Source organism: Lissotriton vulgaris, chromosome 1_1, assembly GCF_964263255.1.
Source record: "Lissotriton vulgaris chromosome 1_1, aLisVul1.2, whole genome shotgun sequence".
Taxonomy (NCBI): domain Eukaryota; kingdom Metazoa; phylum Chordata; class Amphibia; order Caudata; family Salamandridae; genus Lissotriton; species Lissotriton vulgaris.
The window spans coordinates 733,310,433-733,326,991 of record NC_141685.1 but is presented as its reverse complement, the minus strand read 5'-3'; the positions used below and the strand labels follow the sequence as shown (position 1 = coordinate 733,326,991).

At 47.8% G+C, this 16,559-nt stretch overlaps 1 protein-coding gene across 1 annotated transcript in view; it reads left to right on the top strand.

Annotated features, from left to right (window-relative positions):
• AXDND1 (axonemal dynein light chain domain containing 1) overlaps positions 1-16,559 on the top strand; it is a 570,869-nt gene that overhangs the window by 397,753 nt on the left and 156,557 nt on the right. Inside the window, exons 20-22 of the mRNA XM_086955354.1 lie at positions 2,663-2,759; positions 3,177-3,278; positions 14,353-14,430. Of these exons, the coding sequence (XP_086811480.1) occupies positions 2,663-2,759; positions 3,177-3,278; positions 14,353-14,430 (277 nt within the window). The remainder of the gene's footprint in view (positions 1-2,662; positions 2,760-3,176; positions 3,279-14,352; positions 14,431-16,559) is intronic.

Here is a 16,559-nt window from a genome sequence, read left to right as displayed (position 1 = left end):
ACTACAGCCCGAACCGCTGAATAAAATTACACCAAATTTGGCAGAAAACTAGATGTTGGTCCAGAAAGTGTGCTTTTTGTGATTTGGTGTAAATCCATTGAATAGTTTCAGAGATATTTAAGTTGAAAAAATATACATTTGGGATCTCATAAGTGATGTCACTGACCATGTCATGAGTGATATAATATGTGAGGGTATAAGCATAGCATTGCGGGGGCGTAAGTTATAGTTAGCTCAGGTAACTAAAACTGCTGAATTTCACTGGTTTTGTATGAGTACATTTTGAGCCTAACTATAAAGTCCCTGTACTCATTTGAGTATCCACTGTATAGTACACTTGCCTGTTGTTTTTGCAAAATTGGGAGTGAAACAAGACTAGAGTCTGTCTGAAAACCACATCTGTGGCCATACAACTCCAATAAGTAATTCAATCAAAAAAGATTGTTTTGGCTTTCAACAGAGCCACAGCAACATCCACAGCAAAATATTAAAAACATCAAGTTAAATAGTGTATATTTAGATGAAGAATTTCTGTATTCACAAAACACTTTACAATTCATTCATACTTAATTAAAAATGTTATAATTAAAAATGCTGTTCATCCATGTTTAAAAAACATATTTAAAATTCAACAGCTTTACTCTATTTTGATTTCTGCTTATCTGCTGCCATCAAGATTTTCACCATTCTGTGGCAAGTTAATTTAGGCTGTTACAGCATAAGATATATGAATGCCTGCTACACGATCTGGACCCCTGTGAACTATCATTGGGACTCATGTATTTACCTCTGGGTACATCTTAGAGTTTACAGAACAATACAAAATCCACATTTGTTTGAGATGATCTCCCTTTACAAGTGTAAAGATCTGCCAATCATGTTAATTTCTAGCTCAAAGGGAAAAACAGTGTATCAGACAGCAAGCCAATCCTGTACTTGTTTGCACATTTCTCTCATATGTTTTCCAGAGGTATTCTGAGCCAGGGGAGATAATATAAGGAACATATTATATGAGTTCGGGTTTCAACAACTGATGCATTTTGTGCTGTGCTGGTCTATATTCCACAAATGTTTTTTGGAACTACTTTATTTTAGGGTGTCACAATGCTTGGGACTAGGAATATAATTTCCATTGGACTATCCAGACTATCCAGAAAATATTCTCTAGATACTGCATTTGTAGGATATAAAACAGTATCAAAAGCATAAGTGATGGCTATGGTTTTACTCACATATCCAAATAAATAGACAGAGGTGCAAGCTTTAGAGTGTCTGACTCCTACTGCATTAGGCGTGCAGATCCTGATGGTGGGAAGTCAAGAAGTGATCTCAAGAACATATTTCCTGCTTATCTTCTGGTTTCAGATTAATTACATTTGTGTAGTCCCAAACTCCTTCTCCATAAACTGAAATGCTAAACTTTATAGATTATAACCACATGCAAAAGTAGGTTGACCCTAAGTCTTTTGGCACATGTGAAAAGTGTTCCCGAGTCTGCTTGAAACACACCTGCCTCTGTTCTATGTGTTGGGCCCATTTCAAAACTACATCAAAATTCACATCTAAGTAGGTAAATGAACTAACACTCCTTACAGGGGCCTTTGGAATCCCATTATTTTATGCTCTTAGCGACTTAACTTACCATAACGTAGAATTTCTTTTAGTTGTTAAAGCCAGTAATTCCATAATGGTTTCATTACAATTATTTGATCTTGGATGCCAGTTTTCTGCTATGTTAAGCACCACCAGGTAATATGAATAAAGAAGAAATGCAATGAGCCTAGTCTCCACTCTTCAAGGATTTTAGCCACACTCTTGTAAACCTGCCTCAAGACTATTTTTATGCAAAGAAAGGAAGAGGAGGGTAAGGCCCACCCTTCCTTACTTTTCTAATAGAGTTAAAATTCTCTGTGCATTCCCTTTTTGCTCTTTATCCATTAGCAGCAAATAACCAATAATGCAAACATTGTATTAAATTTAACTTCCAATCATCAACTCCCTAGTGACTCAGAATGAGCTATAGCTTACGTCTGTTCACATGAAAGAAACTCAGACAGACAACTGATATCTTCCAAATTGCTGTGTATTTCTTGATTAATGAATATAGGTGTAAACACTGTTCAACAGCCCCATGCCATTCCTTAACCTGTCTGGTTTATCCACATGTATTCCATTCTTGTGAGCCTGAACTGTAACCAAAACATAAGTATCCGTCCTCAAATTCTAACAGAGGAAACTATCAAGGTAATTGGCCAGTGACAGGTTAGAGTATTCTTATGAGCTGACAGGATCTCAGGTGGCAAGTCACTGTCTCCTGCATTTCAACAGCATTTCCTTCGCTCCCAAATAAATTCCACTGGATATTGATGTCCACAGGAAGATAATTTGCCCCAGCAACGAACCCCACACGTTCCTGCACATATGCATACTCAGACACACAAAGAAGGTATACACATGTACACACCACATGTGTTCTCACTTAGAGTATATGCACAGTCACCCATCATGCATACTTGAAATTATAAAGCTTTTCAGTGAAGCACATCAGGGTCATGCAGTCAGTGTCTCTAGCGTTTTTCCTGGCATCCTGTTGTCTGCATTCTTGAAGTGTTAAACTATGCATCTTTTCCTTCCCCTTTCACATCAATCTTCTGTCTTTCAGGTCCTGCAAGGACATGGTGGATAAGATTTCTCAAGAAAAAGGAGATTCCTTTGAGGCTGATCCCACCTATGAACTCAAGGAATTGGAGATTGTCAAGGTGAAGTTTTTCTTTTTCCTGCTATATCTGTCAACCTTACCAATGCCCAGTTTTTTTGCCTTATACCTAGGAGGACTCAACAAGCATTTAGTATAGCAATAGTTCTGGCTGTGTTTTTATCGTGAAACACTCTTGCGTATTTGCAATGAATCTGTTTTGTGTATACCCTGTGCAAGATCACGTGTGGAAATATAGGTAGCATCCTTGCAGTGACAATGCTATGTGTTTGCTAAAATAAACACAATCTAGTGCTTGATGTGGACAGGGGCAGGAAGTAGGAGAAGATAGCTCTGATACATTGCCCGAGTAGCTTGCAAGGATCTTCGACATAAAGCTCCTGAGATGATGGCACTGAAAGAGAAGTGGCTAAGATTTGGTCTCATATTTCTTTATCTTTCACTTTGTTTTTATCACCAGATGGAGTGCAACGAGTGGATCGAAACCTGTGAACTACTCCTGTCTGAACTTACAGGCCTCCCATTGTCCTTGATGACTACCGAAAGCCAGGAGAGTACCGAGGTAACATGATCACCCATCCTGCAGAGTGCCATGGGAAGAGAGTGGGATGAACAGACACCAGAACCTGTAAATTGTTGTACCAAGGGTGATTTGGAGACACTTTCTTGGCTGACTGCTAGTGATGATAGATAGCCAGCATGACTAATGGTCATTTTCACCTATGACTTGTCACAGACCTGTGACCTTGGCTTAAAAGGCTCAGTGGCAAACCTACTGAGCCACCCTTGCCTTGACACTGATCTCAGCTATAGTCAGGGTTTGATGCAGAACCTCATTACCACTATTTGTACCTTAACTTCATCCTTGTTGACTGAGTACCACTTGACATATCCTACAATGTATAGAATTCTAGATGGGTAGCAGTGAATTACGGGGATGTTTTTCACTGTTGAGTATGGCCCCAAAATCATGTGCCCCCGCTTTCAACTGCTAAGCAGTGGCAGAGTAGTAATAGGAGAGCTGTACATACCATGGTCTCTGTTATGTATCCCTGTCCCAAAGGTAAAAAAGAATATTAAAAAACTTACCTTTCATCCTTGACCAACCCACAGCACCGTCGACTGCCTTTCGTCCTCCTCTTGCAGCTGTGCTTTCTGCTCTTTGTCAAAGCAGACACGCAGAGCTGCACAGACAGGCTTGCAGACTGCCCCGGCTCCTGGCTAGGTAGGCCTTTATGACATCACAACAGTTGATAATCAGTTTAGATATCAACTGTTATGTCATAGTAGTGGGTTATGAGATGCAGAAACTTAAATAAACGACAGAGGTTCTATATGAAAGCCATACATAAGATATAAAAGTATAGCTGGGTAACAGTGAATTATGGGGAGGTTTTTCACTGAGGGTTTCTGAGTCACATCAAATAGACAATGGGAGCAACGCTTGAGTTGTCGATGATGTCACTTAGAATCCAGAGGTGGAAAACATCACCGTAATTTACTTTTTACCCATCAATAATTTTATGTTATGTATGACCACCAAAATCACCTGCCACTGCTTACAACTGCTATGCAGTGGCAGAGGAGTAATGGGCAAGTCATCCATAACATGGCCTCTCTTCCCTGCTTAAATTTGGAAAATAATAACTTACCTGCAATCCTTAACCTACCCACAACACCTGTGCTGCCTCAATTTCCCCCTCCTGCAGCTGTGCTTCTGCTTTCAGTCAAAGCAGACTAACAGGCCTGTGCTGGAGGTTCTCAAGGAGGTCTGTTAGCCTGGCCTGGAAGGCCTGTATGACATCACAACCATGGGTTACCCGTTTTGTTATCAACTGGTGCTGTGTCATATCAGTGGATTATGAGATTTAGAAACTGAAATAAGCGATAGATGTTTTCAATGAGAGCCATACATAATACATACATATCTTCTATCAGCAATAGCATGGACCCTGCTTCAATATAGCACAATCAAGAATGCATGACAAAAAAGAAGGCTGAAAGGAATCTCTAACTGGGATGGAATGGGCTTCATTTAGTATAAGGCTGGCAGTCCCATCAATGCTTTTAAAGCCAGGTTGATTGAGTCCTTGAGGAGGCATGGAATTGACAAGGGAAGTGGTTTAGCAAAATTGTTTTTGTGCCATGAGTGTGACTGTCACGTTCTAAGTGTGATAATTTACTGCTGTGACATAGCACCAGTGGGTTATAGATTTCATAACTTACTGTTGCTATGTTATAAAGAAATTCCATGCTGATCTGTCTGAGCTCTGCGAGAGACTGTCAGAGCACCGCTGGAATGCAGGGAGCGCTGCTTATGAATTAGTAATGTCAAGGCACAGAGAGTGATAGGAGTGGGTGACATGACATACAGTATAGTGCATCATCCTACTCCTCAGAGAATGACAGGTGTGGCTAGAAAACGTGTCTAAATCTCACCCTGAAACATATGAACATACATGGCATTGTTCAGAAATATTGGTCTGAACAAGGCTGTATCTGAGGTTTTGACACAGAGGTATAAACAACGCTTTTGTGGCACATCTCAGACAGATATATAGCCAGCCCCTGGAAAATGATTTACAGTGGATAGGTGCTTATTTGTTGTTGCTCTTTGTCCGCATGATTATGCTTGAGCAGCAGATTATGCTCAATTCCCCACTAACAAAAGAAGAAATTGTAGCAGCCGTACAGACTATGCCCATCACAAAATCCCTAGAGCGAATGGATTACCCATAAAATGTTATTAGGCCAATGCAGGGCGCTTAGTAGATAGTTGGAGGTTTATATTGACGCAATCACGACACAAAGTTGTGTTTGTGCTGTTCCAAGATGTACCGGAAAGCGTTTGAGGCCATAAAGACAAGCTTGCTGTCGTTGAGCTCCAAAGAAGTCGAGGAAGCGGTGTCGGCCAAAGGAATGGATGCACCCACTCTTCCTCAAGGTCCATGAGATCAGGTAGGTCTAAACGTTCCCACAAAAAAACACAAGAAATCCACGCACAGTTCACCGTTGTCCTGCCACATGCACTAGTCTGAGACAAGCAACACCCCAGGTAACTCTAGGCCACAGAGCTGCCCTGTGGAGTGTGCTCCTGAACTACTTCTGCTCAGCCTCTTTCCCTCTCAACAGACAGCCACAGTGGACAAATTACAATGTCTGAAAGAGACAGCAGCCTCAATTTTTGGTACCCCACTAAATACTATGGGAGCGCCTCCGGGCCCACGGATTTGAGGTGTTAACAAAGGTAAGTAAATTGTTCTTAATGCTTTTAAATGTTGATGGGAAGGTGCTTAGCAAAGTGTTAGTGACTAGGCTAACTGAAATTATTCCTGGGCTGGTGTATGAGGAACAATTCAGGTTCATCCCGATAAGTAACACGATTTATAATCTGCGTAGGTTGTCCCGTGTCATAAATGCACCCCAACTGGGGGATGATGAGTTTGCCTTGGCTTACTTGGTTTCGAGCAAACCTTTGACACCTTACTCTGGGAGTATATGTGAGGAATGCTGGTTCAGTCGGGAGTAGGGCACAAGTATGTAAGATGGGTTTAAAATGTTATACACAGACCCTTTGGCGAGGGAGCGCAATGGTCAAGCGGTCTCAATTCGGCTTGCACTGCTCCATCCAATGCTCCATCCAGCTTGTAATCAAAGCCTAAAAGCGCTCTCACTCACATAGTGAAATTCACCACCTTACGTGTGACTTCTCATTCTTTGCACTCAAACTGTGGAGCTTTCTCCCTCTCAAACTGTGGAACCTATTCCCTCTACAGGTGTAATAGCAGGAGCTTTCTCCCTCTACTGCTGTAATAGCAGGAGCTTATATCTCCACCTCAACCCCTCACTTTTAATTGAGCATGCTACAGTATGAGTCAAGTTGAGTTTAGGTACATGTTTATAGCTGCAGCTGGTTTCTGTATGGGAGTGAGAACAGAATGTTCACACTATGCCAGAGTTGCAAAGTGGTTGCTGCTTTTTGTCTAAGTGTCAGGAACAGGATGGTACTTTCAGGGGATGTTTATTGATATTGTGAGTGCTTAATTTGTGCTGGTGGTTGCAGGTTTAAGGCCCGGGCTTATTTTTCATCTTCAGATGTTGACCCAGAATAAGAGAAAGGAAAAAAAGGAAAGACAAAGATGAAGTAAGAAAAATAGTAATAGGTGTGAACCCAGGGATAATAAAGAACCTGCAAAAGTGTGCTAAAGAGACAAGAAGCATAGAGTGGCGTACAAAAGCAGCGTGAGATGGCATCAAGAGTAGGCAGCCTTTGTATTCAGTAACCCTGACATTCAGCAGGACTAGTTGTAGTCTCCTACAGAAATGTTGGGCCTGTGTTCTTAGTTTATTTAATTACTGTTGGGGGCAATTTAGGTATTATTTACAATGTTGATAAATGACCAGAAGCTAAATGATGTAACCAAATATATCTAGTTGATTAAAAATAGATAACTTGTTGGGCTAAATCAAACTGGATGAAAGCAACGGGTCTAGTATCATTGTACTATGGTCATTTACTCATTTGGCAAAGCCAGTGGCTTCATCTAGATTCCCTAGATCAAGACATGGGTTCTGTCATCTTCTGCTAAGAAGCTGAAAAGGGACTAATGCTTCATTGCTTTTTTTCCAAGATTCAGGCGAAGGTGGTGGCCACTGCTGAGTAGTGCTGCTCTACAACATTCTGTTGAGTCTGTGATTTACTGTTAGGAGAAAAGACTGATACGGTGGATGGCTATTTAGATTTAGAGTTAGACAAGCTTAGAGGTAGACTTCGAGCTAGAAGAGCTTAGAGGGGGGGGCGTGGCTTGGACGCCGATGGCGATGGTCGCCTGAGAGCTCGGCTCCGGGACTGAGCCCGCATTGATCCTGCAGATCGGAGTACATGGGGCACCCTAGTCCCCGCAAACTGAAGATCGGACTGATTGGGACCCACTGGGACACCCGGTGAAACTTGAAAACCGGTTGATCCGGCGGAAAATCGAAGTTTGGGGCCCCGCGGAGTGCGACTCAAGATGGCGCCCGGACCTTCTCGACTCCTTGGCCGGGACCCTTAATCCGGAGGAGCAGCGTTGGGCACGGCGCACCCTCCGCCTCCTATCTCCCTATGATGTGATGGTCTGGGTATTGCTTTACTCGGATTCTGAGCACGGTGACCGATCCCGGACGATCTGAGGCCCGGACTATCGTTGACTTTGGAACACGGACGTCTGGTGACCCTGTGTGTGGAACCGACCCCCTGTGCCGCACCCGGCTGCACCCCGCCGAATGACTGAACTCCATGGGCAGCACGGCGCCTTGGCGCCATAAAGTCTCCGGCGGTGTTGGTGACTCTCGTTCTAGATCCTCATCGGCTAAGCGGGCCTACCCGACCTGGCGCCGATTGTCCCCGCCTCCTTCTCGGTGCCCTCCGGCGACACGGCGGTGGCGCGGCCCGGGGTTGCGGAAGACAGACAGGCCCTGGAGACGGAGATCGACGACCCTCGGCTCCACGACGATCTGCCGGGAGGGACATAGTCGACGCCCACACTCAGAGGTGCCTCTGACTGACTTTTCACCGTGGGACTCCAGAGCCATGGGAAAACCGAGAGGACCCAAAGGGACCACTCCAGGTGCCTCGGATTCGGAGGCGCCGGACAAGGATGATCGTGGAGACCCGGAGAGCTCTGGTGGCCCTCACTTGCAGCAACAGTTTGACCGGGTCCTGGAGGCGATAGCGACCACGCGCTCGGCCCTCCAGCAGGACATCGCCCAGGTTGCGACGAGCCTGGGCCTCCTTAGAGCGGACCATGGTAAGCTCTCGGATAGAGTCAAGGAGGTAGAGGGCTCGGTGAAGACCTTAGAGCCCGCGCAGAAGACCCTGGCCGCGACGATGAAGGATGCCCTATCCCGGATTGAGGCCCTGGAGCGGCGAGCGGAGGACGCGGAGGGACGTAATAGGCGAAACAACATTCGAGTGGTGGGCCTGCCGGAAAAGATCGAGGATGGCGATATGGTGGCCTACTTGGAAACCTGTCTCCGAGACACAGTGGCTCCGGAAGGCCTGTCCTCCTTCTACACCCTGGAGCGAGCACACAGGGTGCCAGCGAGACCGCCGCAGCAGGGCCGCGCCCCACGGCCGGTGGTGGCACGTTTGCTGCACTGTAGGGACAGAGACCTCATCCTTAATGCCGCCAGACATAATGGCCCTTACAAGGTGGAGAATAGCCAGGTGAACATTTTTCCGGACTACACGTATGAGACCCAGCGCAGACGATCCTCTTTCCTGGCGATCAAACGCGAGCTCCGGAGCGAGGGCATCCAGTACTCGCTCCTGTTTCCCGCAAGGCTCCGCATAATCGTTGATGACAAGACTCAGTTCTTCGATTCCCCGGAGGAAGTCTGCAACTGGCTCGTACTCTATAGGGCTGGTAAAGATGGTTTCAGCTCGTCATCTCAACTGGCAACAGAACCTGGACAGCGCCGGCGGTCCAAAAGGCTTCGGAGTCGCCGTGGCCAGACGGGCAGACCTTCGACTGTGGAGACGTCGGCAGAACGGAAGGGAGTGCTGGAGATGTTGTCTACGATGTCTGGTTCGCGTGAAGGCCCCATTATTGAGGAAACAGACCCTGGGGACGAGGGGGCGCCAACGGACTCGGAGGAATCGGTGACCGACAGTGTCCACTTGCCGGTGGTCACTCCCAACTCGGTTGAGGACCTTTTGGATGGACAGGGATGATGGGGTGAGCTACTTCCATTTGGGTGGGGGTCCGCAACGAGGGTGGCAGGGATAGGCGATTGCCCATGAACTGCGGTGTAAATTGGGGAGGGGTGCCCTGCTAGTGACATAGCTTTTGGTTTGGGCTCACTATAGTCTCGGTAGCCCGAGAGTCGAGGGCCCATTACCGGCGCCCAGCCCGCACCTAGCCCTTAAGGCCTTCCTGCGGTGGCGACCGCAGGATTAGTCGGGGATTGTGGGTTTGTTAAGGGTATGGTTTGGATGGGAACTAGATGGTACTATTTGGGTCCTGTTCTGGGGAGGGTGGGCTGGGGTTTGTTCCGAACGGGGGTTGTTGTTTTTTTTGGTTGGGGAAAATGGCCGCCATCAGTGTTGGGTTGATTGTTGCTCTTTCTTTTTTGGGACCGGGATGGAGGAACCCGGAACGAACGACACGGGACAATGGCTGATGTTGCTAATGTGAAATGCATTACTTGGAACGTACGAGGGCTTCACACTATGTCTAGACGCCACAAAGTCCACGCTTATTTAGTGCGTAGAGGGGTGCAAATGGCGCTGCTGCAGGAGACTCATCTCAACAAGGCGGAAGGGGCGGCGCTACAGCGTAGATGGAGGGGGCAGGTCTTCTATACCTTGTACTCAGCGTATGCCAGGGGGGCGCTGATTTGGATCAGGGCTGGGGTTCCATTCCAGGTTACGAAATCCGTGGTAAACCCAGAGGGACGCTACGTAGCCATCTCAGGCACACTGGGGGGAAGGGACCTGAACGTTTGCTGTGTTTATGCGGCTAATGTGGACCAGCTTGCTTTCCTTTCCAGGTTATCGGGCTCGTTGGCCCACTTCTTCTCTGGGCCCCTCCTACTCGGAGGGGATTTCAATTCAATAGTGGACGTGGAGGCCGCCGCTCGCAACCCCCCCTCCCTGATTCTCCGGTTCACCGTGTGGCTAAAGGTAGACGGGAATGGCAGACACACTGGGGGCTCACGGACATCTGGAGGGCACAACACCCCGATACTAGGGACTACTCCTACTTTTCGGGCCTGCACGAGTTGCATGTCCGACTGGACGGGTTTCTGGGCTCGGTGGAGTTGACTTCAGCGGCGGTCCGATCTGAATATTTGACCAGGACAATCTCAGACCATAACCCTCTCCTGCTGGACCTTCGCTGGTTTCCCGGGGTTCCCGCTGTGCCCACCTGGAAAATGCGCCCGGAGATCTTGGAGGACATAGTTTTTAAGGCGGACCTAGAGGATAAAATCTCGGAATATTTTACGTCCAATGGGGGTACTGCGGGATCAAGGGCGCTGGAATGGGACGCCTTTAAGGTGGTGGTCAGGGGCTACTGCATTTCTAAAAGGGTGGGCATGCGACGCATCATCCTTGATGATTTGGCTGCGGCGGATCGGAAGCTCCGTGAGTTGGAACTCCGCCGCCCCGGGCGTCCTGAACTCCAGGAGCGCACGGCGGCGGCGAAAGAGGCGGTGGCGGCGGAGGTCGAGCGGTTGCGCTGCTTTGACTATAAGGCCTATACTGCTAGGTCGCTCGCGGAGGGGGACAGATCGGGTGCATTGCTGGCGTGGTTAGCTAATCCCACACGCCAAACTTCCCTGACGACGTCCATGCGCACGGCGGAGGGAGCCGAAGTGCACACTCAGCCTGAGATCCTGAGTTGCTACCTGCGCTACTATGAACGCTTGTACCGCAGTTGCTCGGCCAGGGACCCCTCCCTGATTGAGGACTACCTGCGACCCCTAGAGATCCCAGTGATAGAGCCGGACGTAGCGAAAGCTCTGGGCGCCGACATCGAACTGGGTGAAATCCGCAGCGCCATTAAAAAGATGGCGAGGAATAAGACCCCGGGCCTAGACGGCCTTCCGATTGAATTTTATTCTGCCTATGTTGACCTCCTGGCGCCGAGGCTGCTGATAGTTTACAGAGAGGCGAAGCGGCTGGGTCGGCTCCCCGGCTCGATGTGTGAGGCCTTGGTGGTTCCCCTCCTCAAAACGGGCAGGGATTCGTCCGACCCGGCGTCCTACCGTCCCCTATCAATGTTGACGGTCGATTATAAGATACTGAGCAGCATATTGGCATCGCGGCTGCTCGGTCACATGCGCTCTTTGGTTCACGAGGGCCAGGCCGGATTCATTCCCAAGCGGAACACGACCATGAACATCCGCAGGCTGTTCCGTTTGCTGGGAGAACCGCTCGTGGACGCCCCGTGCCCGGTGGTCCTGTCGGTAGATCTGGAGAAGGCCTTTGACAGCTTGGAGTGGGACTACCTGCGCAGTGTATTACTGCGGTTTGGCCTAGGCGAGGGCTTCGTCAGGTGGACTACGGTACTTTATGCCTCGGCATCGGCCAGGGTACGGGCAGGCCCGCTGATTTCCTCGCAATACCCGGTGAAGAGGGGCACGAGGCAGGGTTGTTCACTGTCCCCGCTTCTCTTCGCACTGGCGGTGGAGCCACTTGCGCTGCTGCTCCGATCGGGGGCCCACTTTAACGGTTTGCGAACACCATCGGGCCCACATTATGTCTCGCTGTACGCTGATGACCTGTTGCTCTTCCTTGAGGACCCGATTGATGCCTTGAATGGGGCTGCATCGGCGCTCACGGCGTTTGGGGAGGTCTCGGGCCTTCGGGTGAATTGGGCCAAGACCTGCCTGTTCCCGGTTCGCAGGGGCACGCCAAACCCCGATATCAGTAGGGAGATTAGATGGGAACCTGACTGTTTCAAGTACTTGGGGGTGTACATTTACCACGACCCGGCTGACCTCCTGGATGGGAACATAGCTCGCAGCACTCGCGCACTGCGGGGTAGCATGGATTTCTGGGCTACCCTGCCGCTCTCAGTGGCGGGGCGGATCGCTCTGCTAAAAATGGTGGCGCTCCCTCGGCTGCTGTACTATTTCCGTGCGCTGCCGGTTTGGATCCCGCCGGCCACCTTTCGCCTGCTACGGTCAATGGTGGTGGGATTCCTCTGGGGCTCGGGCCGCCGGAGAGTGGCCCTCAAGACCCTGACAAGGCCGAAAGCGGAGGGCGGTCTTGCGGTGCCGGGCTTTGAGAAGTATTACTTGGCAGCGCAGCTACAGACCTTCACTCAAGAGGTCGCCAGGGAGTTCCGAGGCCCAGAGACCGGGAGGGGTACAGGGATGGCTAGGCATGTTATCTCCTTCATCGCGCTGCGTCAACGTCTGGCCTTACAAGACCTGACGCTTGAGGAAAAGACTATTCGACTATGCTGGAACCGAGCCCACGCCCGGGGACGGTTGCGATTGCCGTACGCTCCCGAAATTCCTTTGGGTATGTTGACGGCCCTGCCTCACGGCGGTGATTGGTCACGACTAGCGGACTGGGAAGACGCGGGTCTGCAGCTGGTAGGTGACCTTTATGAAGATGGGGCGCTACTGCCCTTTCAGGAGCTCATTGACCGCTTCGATGTTCCCCGTGGCGACTTTCTCTTACACACTGCCCTGGTCCAAGCGATCCAAGCGCACTGGAAGAACGGATTGGAGGAACCTCCTACATCCCCAGTGTGCCAGTATGTCATGATGTCCGCGGGTACGGTCAAAGCTGTCACATGCTTGTATAACCGACTAGTCAACGAGGGATTAACCCCCCTCACCACCTTGAGAACCCGCTGGGAGGCGGACGTAGGGAAAGAGATACCGGAGACGACCTGGTCACAACTCATGAGGCGGGCCTGGAAGGGCACGCGCCACGCCCGCTTTCAATTGGTCCACTTCTATGTGCTCCATAGAGCATATTTGACCCCGGCGAAGATCCAACAATACTTTGCCACGGACTCTGCGGACTGCCCCAGGTGCCTAGCGCCTGGGGCAGACCTCCTCCACATGTTGTGGTCCTGCCCGGGATTGTCCTCCTATTGGCTGGAGGTGGGGGACACACTGAAGAGGGTGACGGGGAGGTCCTTCTCGGTTGATGCGGCGGTGGGACTCCTGCACTGGTTTCCACATACCCCCAAAAATAAAATGTCTAGTAAATTCATCGATCTAGGGCTTCTCCTTGCTAAGCGGGAGGTGACCAGGAACTTTTTTTTTTTTTTTTTTTTTAAGCGGGAGGTGACCAGGAACTGGAAGGCAAGGGTTGGTCCAACATGGGTCCGGTGGCACAGCGAACTTTTGAAATGGGCGGCAGGGGAAAGCACGCTGCGATACCAGTTAGCTAGAAGGCATCACAACGAGAAGGCGCAGGAGGCAGCGCTAGAATGGGAGACATTAGTGCAGGCCCTCAGGGATTATTGCGCTTCCAGCGACTCTGAAAGTGAGGATGCAGCTCGCCCCGAGTCCCGATAGACGGTTGTACATTATATGTCCGTATCACTCCCGGGCGATTCTCCCATGATCCCTTCTTCATTGCTTACCATACACTGATGGTGGGGTTGGGGAGGGTTCTGTTTAGTTCCTAGAATTTTGGGGGGGGCTTCCTTTTGCTTCTTTTCTGTAGGATGGTTTGGAAAAGCAGATGATGGACTGTGGATCATCCGGACCGGCCTTGTTCTCCTATCTGGCCCTCACTGGTACTCGCCGCCCGAACCTCGGGTTGTGGGCTGAATGGCTGTGTAACGGAATGTCTTACTGAGAGGAGATGGGATGTGTTCTATGGTTTTCGATTGAACTTATAATGCTGGTCCACTGTGTAATTTTTTACTGATTCCTGCAATCAAAATATATTTAAAAAAAAAAAAAGAGCTTAGAGGGACAGTTTGCTGACTCGCAGAAGCTGCAACTCACTTTTTAGGATAGATAAAGTCAATTTCCATTATCTGAGGGAGGTGATACTTGAATGTTAAGGAATGAAAAGAGTTGATTGAGTTATTTTTAGAGCCTTGATTAATTTGTATGGAAAGTAGAGCTGACAAACTTGAATAGTGATTGCTCTTCTTTGCCCTCTACTTTTACAGGAACTCTCTAATAAATCCAAACCACCAGCAAGTCAGAGATTGCAAGATACTGAACCTTCAAGAGTTCCAGCTTTAGAGGCAAGTGAACTTTTCATATGGACAAAGGCTGCCCTGCCCAGACATGAGTGTGGACTCATTGAGTTCGAAAATAGTGTATTCTGCTGAAAGGCATCATTCATAGACTGCTATCACAAATGTGTTTTGCTGAAGGGTGATATCATAAATGGCTTGCAATTGGTGGATCTCTTTCATGTAATTGAGGCCGCTAAGAGAATTCTTGACTACTGGATATTGCATAGATTCATATGCTTTAATTATTTCCTGTGGTCAGACTGGGAACTCCCTGTACCAATATTAACACAGCAGTATACATTTACACTCTATAAAATTGTACTTAAAACTAAACATTTGCATCCTATTCACGTCATTATAAATGATCCAAAGGCCAGCAAATCCTATGCCAACACCCTCTTCTGTTTCCCTACCAGAGGCTTCCAACTGTCAGATTTTCTACTGCACGTACAGTGTAAGCTCTGTGGAGCTCTTTCTAAAAGAAGAATTTCTTCAATATTTTCAGGAGAACCTCTTGGTTTCAGCATGGCTAAAACTATACAGAAGAAATCTCTGGTAAAGAAAGACTATATATATGGATGACTATATACAAAATATTGATATTGCCTTCAACCCAATCACAAACCTAAGGAGTGTGATATTTGTAAGGTGTTCAGCCAAAACATTGAAAGACCAGGAGAAAAGACTGTTGTTGACTATTTTGAAAGACAAACTGGAGGCTACCTCTTCAGAACACCACGGTAAGCCTACCAAATCTTTATCAGAGAAATCTGGTTACAAGACTTGCAAGCAGACTCTGCGACCCTCTGATCCCTAAGGGTTAGACACTCGATCAGCCGCTGTCCTGATGAGATGCCTGAAAACCATGAAAAGAAATTCTAAAGGAACATCCTTTCTGAGGATGAAGCCTCTATGAACAAGTCTAAAGTCACCTCAGAATCGAACACAGAGACCATCCACAATGGGGAAACCATCTAGGAAACAGGTAACTTTGCCATGATCCATCAACGGTAAGGCCATTGTTGGTCTTGGCTTCATCATCAACAAAGTCCTTGAGAATACCATTAATGCCGGTTTTTATGCTGTCTAAAAGGACCCTATCATTGACAAGGACACTACCTAATTGCGTCACGTCATCTGAACTCCAGTGAAAGATGAATGGCTCATCTACAACAGAGGAAACTTTGCAAGCACCTCTGTGACCTTCAAGTACAGCTACACAATTAGTGTTGAGCCTGCAGGCCAACCTTTAGTGTCAAAGTGTTGTCTAACTCAGCCATTTCACTAGTTCTTGCCATTTGGTCACTACAGATGTTGTTAGTGTCACCAGTTCCTCTGTAACTACCAAGACGACTCTTACAATATGCCTCTTTAAGACAGGAGGAAGAAGAGAGGCAGGCACTTGCAGATTTGGACCCCTTTAGAAGCATTCTTCAGTGATGAAAAATACCTGAAAAAGGAGCAACTCATGTGGAAGAATTAAATACTCAAAATATGTGGATTCTGAGGAAGAAAATAACGAGGCTATGTTTTCTTCACATAGGGAGCGTAAGGTTCAGTCACCTAGATTGACTCAACGTTCGGTGCCACTTTCATACTGCATGGTGCAGTTTCCTATGCAGACGTTAAACTAGCTACATGACATTATTCAAGATAGAAATATCAAAGGCTACCACTTACAGTACAACCCAGTCTCTATCAGTATCCAAACCACAACCACCAGAGTTGCTTCCAGTACCATTTGCACCACAACCCTGACAAGCATGTTTTGATTTACTTCCTGCACCAGGACCATCCCCACAAGCTGCTGCTTCTCCTAAGAAGGTTCACGGTGATGCAGTAAATGATGGAGGTCATCCTGATTATGATTATGATGTTCATTACACTGATAAGTGGAAGAATGGTGATCACAATATAGGTGAAGTAAGATCACTGCCTTTTACTGGCCTGATGACCCAGATACATATAAATGGGACCATCCTGATTCACCTGGTGATAACTCAAATTGAAATCAATTCGTAGTTCTGGATGAAGCTAGTCTTAAGCTAGCACCAACAAATTCTCCTTCTGACGGATAATAGAGAGAGATTCCACTCATTAATAGAGAAGGCCTCAGAGTGCTTCAGTCTCCCTAT